The 9,511-nt window shown below is 36.9% G+C and overlaps 1 protein-coding gene across 1 annotated transcript; it reads right to left on the bottom strand.

Moving 5' to 3' along the window:
• Window positions 1-2,331: 2,331 nt before the first annotated feature.
• On the bottom strand, window positions 2,332-3,258 carry LOC123785173 (olfactory receptor 4C3D-like). The gene has a single exon (XM_045786886.2). The coding sequence runs from the start codon at window positions 3,256-3,258 to the stop codon at window positions 2,332-2,334; it is 927 nt and encodes a 308-aa protein (XP_045642842.2).
• Window positions 3,259-9,511: the final 6,253 nt, after the last annotated feature.

Below are 9,511 nucleotides of genomic sequence, written 5' to 3'. Positions count from 1 at the left end.
TAAGAAATAGCAAGAAGATCGTTAGGAGAAGGAAGGGAAGAATGAAAGAGGGGTAAACAGAAGGGGGAATGAACCATGAGAGACTTTGGACTCTGGGAAACAAACTGAGGGCTTCAGAGGGGAGGAGGGTGGGGGGATGGGATAGGCTGTGATGGGTATTAAGTAGGGCACATATTGCACGGAGCACTGGGTGTTATATGCAAACAATGAATCGTGGAACACTACATCAAAAACTAAGTATATACTGTATGGTGACTAACATAACATAATAAAAAATTATTATTAAAAAAAATTCTCTCCCTCTCCCTCTGCTCCTCCCCCCAAATCCCACAGGCACACACCTGTTTGATCTCTCTCTCTAAAATTAATTAATTAAATAAAGTCCATATAAACCAAGGTATCCTTGTACAACAGATCCAAATATTTCATCTTATCAATTTTTCAGAGTAAATATACTTACTTCCATGTTGTTTTAAGTATCAGAAATAATCAGATGGCATTTGGCCTTCAGGAGAGAATCTTGATAATAAGATTCTTTGCAAAGGAATACCTTAACATTCCTTTAAATTGTTCACAAACCAGCAAAGACTCTATCTACTGAGAACATCAGACTGCCTCACAGTTCTCCTTTCAGTTCTTATGCCTTCTAACTTTGCTGTTGACAATTTATAATGTGTTTCTCTTTAATCTTCTCACATCAGATACCTCTAAGACACAACAGTTGGCCATTGCTTCCATCTTCAAATCTTTCCTTTTGTCTTAAAGTAGAAACAATATTTACTCAATACTTTTCCTATCCTTACCTTTGGCTTACCCTTATCTCCTATCTAACTGTCAAAATAAACCACACATTATTTCGACTAGATTCTGTTGAAATGTTTAATTCTCACCAGTAAATGCAAACTGGATCATTTTTAATAGATGTTAATTCATCTTCCAGGTCTAGACATTCTGGGAACAGTTTCTATGTCTTATGATTTGAGACAGCCATGCCTAAGCTAGGATATGCAGTCATCCCCAAGAACGGGTATACCATGCTCTGGCGTTCGTATATGGTCAATTAAGAAACAGCTCCAGATGACCAGTGAGTAAGAGAAAGGGGTATTTGTTAGAAGTAACACATGTTGGAGGGTTATATTCAGAGTTTCAGAAACTGTAATGTAGTTATGTAGAATGTCCTGATCTTTTCCATGTGCGCAGAGGAGCGTGGTTGCTTAAATATGTCTCTACATGTGAGAAAAGACTACAGCAAATTTGACACCATCTTTCTTAAAGGACAAAACGAATCATAAGATGGACAAAAAATTTCTTATCTATAGACATAAATCTTTCAGGCAAGTGTGTTTTATTTGAAAGAAAATAGGACTGAGATCTAGAAGACCTGGATTTGAATTTGGTAGCTATACTCATAGACATGTGACCTGAGGCAAGTGATTTAGTAAGCCTCTCTCATTGCCTATTTGCTTCTCTGTAAAATGAGGACAGTAATATTGGAATTACAAATTTTGCACGTGGATAAATCACCTGAGGTGAATATGCTGGACAAATAATAAAATGTTCCTTTAATATAAATGTATGTATCACTCCTCAGAGCAAAAGCTTTAGAACCTAATCATATGCCCTATTGTTGAGGTTAAATAAAACAATCTTTAGTGTTGTTGCGTCAAATGGCTCAAGATTTGGTAAGGAAAAATTAAAAAATTTCCTTATAGTAAAAACACTGTGAGTCATAAGGACATTAAAAAAAAAATAAGACCAAATTGAGAGTAATTTCAAAATCTCTGGTTTATTTTTTGTGCCAAGAAAAACCCCAAACTAGAAACAGGTTATGAATTATTCTCGTCCTTTTGTAGGTGTCTTTCCTTTTGCACATTCTAGGGCTAAAAAATCAGCAGTCACTTTTTCACTCCTCAACTGTCCCCTCCACCTAAGAATTTCTATTCTCTTGTTTGCTTTAGCATAGGTGAAAAAAAAAAGTCGCATGAAAAAAACAATTTCATCCAAGTACTGTACATATGAAAAGTTTAATAAAGTAGTATAAGACTCTGGAGAAAAACATACTCTAGAATAACCAAACTAGGGATTTATAGTTGTTCTTTGTATTCTTTTCCTGAATCTATGAACATTGAGGCTTTGGTAAAGTACATCAAAAACTATCAAAAGCACCAATCAAAGAGCCTAGCCACTGTCAAGTGCTTAATCAATGTTAGTATGTGGGACTTTTTTTTCAGTCAGTGACCTGCAAAATTTATCCATTCTCTTTCACACTGTGTGACAGATATAATCCTCCCTATTTATATACACCATCCCTTTGTTGGCATTAGGAACAGCCTAAGTTATCCACCTCTTCAATAGACTCCTCATGGCATTTTTCACCTCAGTGTTTCTCACTGTGTAAATGATAGGATTTAACATGGGAGTGAGGATTGCAAAGAACACAGTCACCAGTTTGTCCACAGGGTAGGTGACCACAGGACGCATGTAGGTGAATACGCAAGGCACAAAAAAGAGTACAACTACAGTAAAGTGGGAGCCACATGTTGAGAGGGCTTTGTGCCGACCTTCAGAGCCATGGGATTTCAGGGAGCGAAGGAGGACTATGTAGGACGTGAGTAGCATGGAAAAAATGAGCAAACACATGGCTCCACTGTTGGCTGCCACCACCATTCCCAACATGTAGGTGTCACTGCAGGCAAGTTTCAGCAGAGGGAAGAGATCACACATGAAGTGGTCAATGACATTGGGACCACAGAAGGGCAAGCTGATCATGAAAAGAATCTGCACGGTGGCATGCAGGATGCCCCCTATCCAGGCCACCACCACCAGGAGGTGGCAGAGCCCCTGTCTCATGATGGTCGTGTAGTGCAGGGGCTTGCAGATGGCTACATAGCGATCGTAGGCCATGACAATGAGAAGGATGATCTCTGATCCTCCCAGGAAGTGCTCCACGAAAAGCTGAGTCAGGCAGCCACCCAAGGAGATGGTTCTCCTCTGGTACAGCAGGTCAATGATCATTTTGGGGGTGGTCACAGAGGTGTAGGAGGCATCTATAAAGGACAAGTAAGTGAGAAAGAAATACATGGGAGCTGAAAGTGTGGGGCTGAGGGAGATGGTAATGACAATGAGCAGATTGGCCAGCACAGTAAACAGAAAAATGAACAAGAAGACCAGGAAGAGTATTTTCTGCAAGTGTGGATTCTGCGTGAGTCCCAAGAGAATAAATTCAGTCACATTGTTGGGAGGTGTGAGGCGATCCATTCAGGAAGTAACACTTTTCTGGGGCCTGAATTCCCTAAAAGGGATAAAGAGAGATACCTATTATCCATGAAAGATTGTAGTCTGAATTTCATTGTACAAAAACAGTGACTAACTGCGGAGCATGTCCTGGCCACTCCTTGCCTCAACATTTGTTTCAGTTCTTTCTTACTTCCTCCTCAGTGCTTTCCATCTCCTCAGATACCTCATACCTGCCACCTATGAACACCCATAGCACAACCTGTGATATGTAAATTTACTGAGAAAACACTGGGCTATAAACATGAGATTGGGATTTTCCTGGTTCCGACTCTACGTGACTTTGCTAAGTTGTCTCAGTGTCCCATGATTCTGCGCCATCCTGTGTCTGTGAGCTTCCAGACTGTTAACTCTCACATGTATTTTGTAAAGGGAATTTACATTCGAACCCTCAGCTCTCATTGTGGAAAGAAAGACATGGTCAATAAGTGTCCGTCATAAGCAGGTGGTTTAAAATGAGAAATATGGGGGATTGGGATAAGCTGGTGATGGGTATTAAGGAGGGCACATATTGCATGGTGCGCTGGGTGTTATACGCAAGTTATGAATCATGGAACATTGCATCAAAAACTGGGGATGTACTGTATGGTGACTAACATAACAAAATAAAAATGATTTAAAAATAAATAAATAAAATAAAATGGGAAATATACAAGTCATCGGTGACACGCCCTCCCTGGTACCTACCATAACATATATATTGTGCCTGTGTTTCTTCACTGTGCCTACCACAGTATCTGGCACAAAGTCTGCAGTGTCTGGTGCCTGTTAGGTAATGAATCAATGCTTGGTGAATTGCCACACTTCCTGCATCTCCACGGGTAAGAATGCACTCACCTCCCCAACCCATAAACCTAGGTATCCAAGCACTCTTGTCCTCCCACTCTGTTTTTCCTATGAGAAACATAAATAACCTTCTGAAGAGAAAAGCTGCATTCTAGTTTAATAGTTTCTGACACAATTTATAGGGTGAATATGAAAAATATTAATTGCTTCTAGGAAAGAATACGTTCCTGGGTCATTTTACTTTCAAGATTTTTAGAGTGTTCATTAGTTACTATTTTTTATTCTTCAACATTCTGTTCCACATACAATTTAGCATAACCACATTCGGTAAAGGGACAGCTTCAGTAGAACAGGATAAAAACTCCTGGATGGGTGTTCAATACATGAGGATCTATCAAGCAAAGGAAACCCTTATTTTAAAAGTTTTAAAAATAGAACTTTAATGTGGAGAACAGAAAGAAATAGTCTGTTAGGTAACACAGATAATATACTACCTACCTACATACATATATACATATGCACACACACAAATACATAATCGACTACTTACTCTAAGTGCCTATTAAATGTTCATTCATTCAACAATTATTGCACACATCCTATGTGTATAAATGTATGTTTGTCCACATAACATCATAAAAATTGTCCCTGTTTAAATGCCTTTAGTAATCCCCTCCCCAACACTTTACTACCAAACAGCAGCAGTGCATTCATTCATGAGATCCCTCCGCTCCTTTATGTTTCTCCTGTATGCCTTCTCATGCCCTTTTCCCATTCTCCCAGAGCATCCGTCACCCATCATGCTTGGTTGCAGGATATTGCATTACCAATACAATGAGGACATCTGGGGACATATAGTTCCCAAAGGAAACAAAGGAGGAAACATAAATATAATGAAATGTACTTTTCAAGAAAATATTTCTTTTCCTTGTGAAGATAAATGGACAAAGAATGTTATTGTTTAATTATCCAAAATGAAAATTTTACTCATGTGTGAAAAGGGGAGCAGCTTCATTGCATTCCCTTATTCTGAGGTGCACTCCCCCAACAGATCAGAAGAGAGTATAGTGTACATAAACTAAGAATAAGATGTCGTTATATGGACTCTGGGAAACAAACTGAGGGTTTCGGAGGGGAGGGACGTGGGGGGATGGGCTCGGCCGGTGATGGGGATCAAGGAGGGCACGTATTGCATGGAGCACTGGGTGTTATACGCATACAATGAATCATCGAACACTACATCAAAAACTAAGGATGTACTGTATGGTGACTAACATAACATAGTAAAAATTTTTTTAAAAAAGAATAAGATGTAATGGGTGATTTAGAAATAGCTATGAAGAAATAGAAATTATTTTGTCCTTTAACCTTGACTCCACAATATTCTTGCTAGGAATAAAACCCAAAGAAAAATATTTTTAAAAGAGAATAATCATTATGTACATATCTGTTCAACATAATTATTAAGAGCTATGGAAAATTAGAAACTGCACATAATGTCCAACATTAGAGAAACAGATACGTAAAATATAGTGCACCCCTTTGAATAATGTGCTGTTTTTAGAGATGTTTTTAAAAATTGCACAATGCCAAAGGAGAGTTATTATGTTGTAATAATAGGTGGGTGAAAGTTTGGATGCAAATTTGAATATATAACATGATTCTAACTAATTGAAATATATATCAATAAGAAAAAAGACCCCAAAATATTTTTACTTCTAAATTGGTGGTATGTGGTTGATTTTGTTTATTGTGATGCTTGACCTCCTGAAGAGATTTAACCCTCAGATCTGTGGAGTGTGAGAGGTGGTTATATGATCTGTAAGATGCGTTTAAACCTAAGATTCTGTAACTGTATGATTTTTCTGGGAAAAAAAATGTATCTCACCTATGAACTTGTCTGGCATAGCTTCATGGCCAGGGTTCCAGGCAGCTGTTAGTTCACCAAGAAATAAATAAGGTTTAAAGATTGAAGATGCCAACTCACCCAGCTCCATTAAGTGTCTTTGTTGATTTATAAATGGCACCTTTCTCTCGAGCCTCACAGGCATGACCGTGTACCCTGTTTGTAGGCACATTCTGTGAAGTTTCTTGGCTGTGGCTAATTAGACCTCAGGGGTATGTCACCATCATTACTAGATCTTGCCAACAACCCAATTATTTCACGTAACTTAACTGAACATCAGAGGAGAAGTTTTATAGCATTCATCTTTAATGTTTAATTCCTTCCTTCAGTCTGTGTGAAGACAAAACTCCATGAGAAGAGCAAAAAAACCAAGTCAACCACTTATGAATTTGTATGCTTGATAAAAATGAGTTTAATACAGTTTCCATATTTGGTATTGTGTAAATTAAGCATTTAGGGGGATAACGATCTGATTTTTTAAATTTCCATTATAATATTTTGTGTTTTTTGATTGACCTATCATTCATGGTGATAATTTTTAAATATCGTTGTGTACATTAAGTGATAGTTTAAATCCCGTTATAATATTGGCACTTCACACCAGCTAAAGCTTACTTCAAAGTAGTTGTTACTTGTGCCAATTCTGAAATTAAATTAGCATGATAATAATGAAAATAATTCCATTCTCTCATATTCAGAGATGATAAAATGCATTTATTTCAGTCATTTAAATTTAATCACATAATATCCCTGTGACAGAGAAGAGAAATAAGCATCAGTATTCACAGTTCATAACAAGGAAATATAAGACAGTAATTGAGAATGCCATTCTAGAATCACTCTCACCCATGTTCAAATATGCTTTCTTTATTAAAAAGAAAAAGAAATTGTACATAACTCTGGATTGGCTCAAGAGAACGTGGTCACTGTGAGCAACACATGTCATGAGGGAAAATAGTTTAAGATAACTGAGACCAACTAAACCCAGTTTGATTAGACACTTGAGTATTATAGTGCCATGGTAACAGTTGTGATGGCAGATGCCAAAGAAAGTTTGAATGAGGATTGGAAACTAAAGAGTTATAAGGAATATGCATTTTGCTAAAGTGTCACCTGTGAAAATGTCTTGAACTTGTCTTTCAACTCTTAAATGAAAACCAGAGCCAGATCAGAGAATTAGCATGTAGTTAAAACGTCATCATACCCATTAGCAGGAAAGATTGCATCCATTCACGTTGCCCATTAAGTGGTCATCCAGCCTCTACTTAGTTACAGTGCTTGCTAGAGAGATTGCTTTAGAACTCTACACCTTCTAATCTAGCCCCCCTCTCACAAGGCCTAGAGTAGCATGAAATGAAAAAAGAACAGAGTTAAATCTAAATCACTGAGGCTTGGCCATGAAAGTAAGTGTTCAAAAGAGAAGTTCCTGGAGCTATACCAGGGAAGTCTATTTCCAGAATATAAATCTGAAGACAGAGTGGCTGGTAGCCCTAGAGAGATAACACACAGAGTTTCAAACTAGAAGGGTAAACCAGAATGAAAGAAGACATTAGATATCAATCATATCACAGCTGGTCAGAAACTAATTGAGATATGGTTTGATGTTTGATGTGTTCAGGGACTAATTTCATAAAAATCAGCTACCTGCCAAGGTGTTCTTCTTATGGACAGCTTCATACATTTCAGTAAGGAGAGGAACATTCAAAGTAGCCGACTCGTATTGTCCTAGACCAATCACAGACCCTTTCAGCTCAGAAGGACATCTTCTAAGTTGTTTATCACTAATGGAAAGATTTGAGGAGATGAGCCGTGGTCTCATAACTCTTCCAATTTTACTTCTTCTAACTGAAGTAGAAACAAATATAACAGTATTTATAATAATAAAAATATTGACATAGGCAGAATCACAGAACTTGGAAACACCTGCTAAATTACCTAAGTAAACTACTGGTAGAAATAGGGAGAGCTGTTTTGTGTCACGGAAAGTGATGATGGCATAGTGAGAAATAAGACCATGTCTTCTGATCCTGAAGCTGATGTTTTTACTCTACATTTTCATAAACATAATATGCTTTTTAAATATTGTGACATCATGGAATCAACTGTTTTTTTTCAATAAAACATATGGTACCCATGAGGTAGGAGGCTGGATCTTTATGCTAAAATAAGAAGCTACAGGTGCACCTGGGTGTCTCAGTCATTGGAGCATCCAACTCTTGATTTGGGCTCAGGTCATGATCTCAGGATCATGAGATTGAATCCCTCATTGGGGTCCACGCTCAGTGGGGAGTCTGCTTGAGATTCTCTCTTTCCCTCTGCCTCTCTCCCTGCTCATTCTATCTCCCTCTAAAATAAATAAATAAAATCTTTAAAAAAAAAAAAAAGGAAGCTGTAAGCACATTTATGATATGCATATACATTTTATTTTGGTAACAGTCTTCGTTTTTTTAAAACTTTATTTTTGAAAAGAGCCAAAATTGATTCACAACAAAGGCATATAAGTAAGTTGTTTAGCTGAGAAATACTTTCTTTGTCAACTGTAATGATTCCTGTTTTCTCATATCCCTTATAAATGATTTCCTAATGCAGTTTCCAGAGAGGAGTTCAGATTTAAGAACTAAATGCAAAGCCAGATTTTTAATAGTAAAAGTGTTTTAAAAATATGTTTTACTGTATGTTTTGAAAAACACTTGCATTTGATTGTACTAATGATTATTATTCTAATAAAGTGTCACATCCTATAGCATATAATAAAAAATATGTTTTTAGACCAAATCATAATCAAATACCAGTCCCAGCCCCCTATATAATGAAAAGATCACAGGATGGGGAGTAAGAATATTTGGTCTCAAGACTGACTTATATGTTCTATGATCTAGTTATTTAACCCTTCTGATTTTCAGTAAGAACACTAGAATTCAATTTTATAAGTTATGACCATGTGAAAACTTAAAAATTTTCACATCAGTTTAAATACAATTAATTTTTATAATTCCTGACAACTTTTACTCAACAGAACAAGAAACCAAATATAACTTTAAACATTAGGTATATCAACTGTGTGCCAACAGCATCTTGGCAAGTATCTTCTTTCTAAACTATATTCCACACTGTCCTGTATGCCAGTAGGCAATACAGCTTACTGAGTACCAACTGCTGATATACACAAGCCATTATACAACTCTGTAATTAGAAAGGCACATTTTTAAGTTTGTTACAAAACAAGAGAGGTTCTGATGAAATGCTGCTTTTTTTTCCCCCAATAGTCTTTGAAATGGTTGAAAGAGCATCAGATTTGGATTTAGAAAAAAGCAGATCTGCACACTAGCTCTGACTGACATTGGGCTAGTTATTTAATGGTTTTGAATTTCATTTTCCTTCATCTTTAGAAGAGCAACAATCATATTAATACATACCTTGCAGAGGTTTTGTCTCACATGAGAGTTATGGGAAGGGATTTAAAGTAATAAAATATAAAAATGTAAAGTTCACGATAGAAATAAAATCTTCGTATTGGGTCATTTA

This window comes from Ursus americanus, chromosome 24 (genome assembly GCF_024610735.1).
Source record: "Ursus americanus isolate L20-20 chromosome 24, mUrsAme1.1.p, whole genome shotgun sequence".
Taxonomy (NCBI): Eukaryota; Metazoa; Chordata; class Mammalia; order Carnivora; family Ursidae; genus Ursus; species Ursus americanus.
The sequence above is the reverse complement of the archived record's forward strand: the minus strand, read 5'-3'. Positions and strand labels throughout refer to the sequence as shown.

Bases quoted from the DNA above. Each gene is read 5' to 3' on its own strand.
- LOC123785173 (XM_045786886.2), bottom strand. From the start codon at position 3,258: ATGGATCGCCTCACACCTCCCAACAATGTGACTGAATTTATTCTCTTG.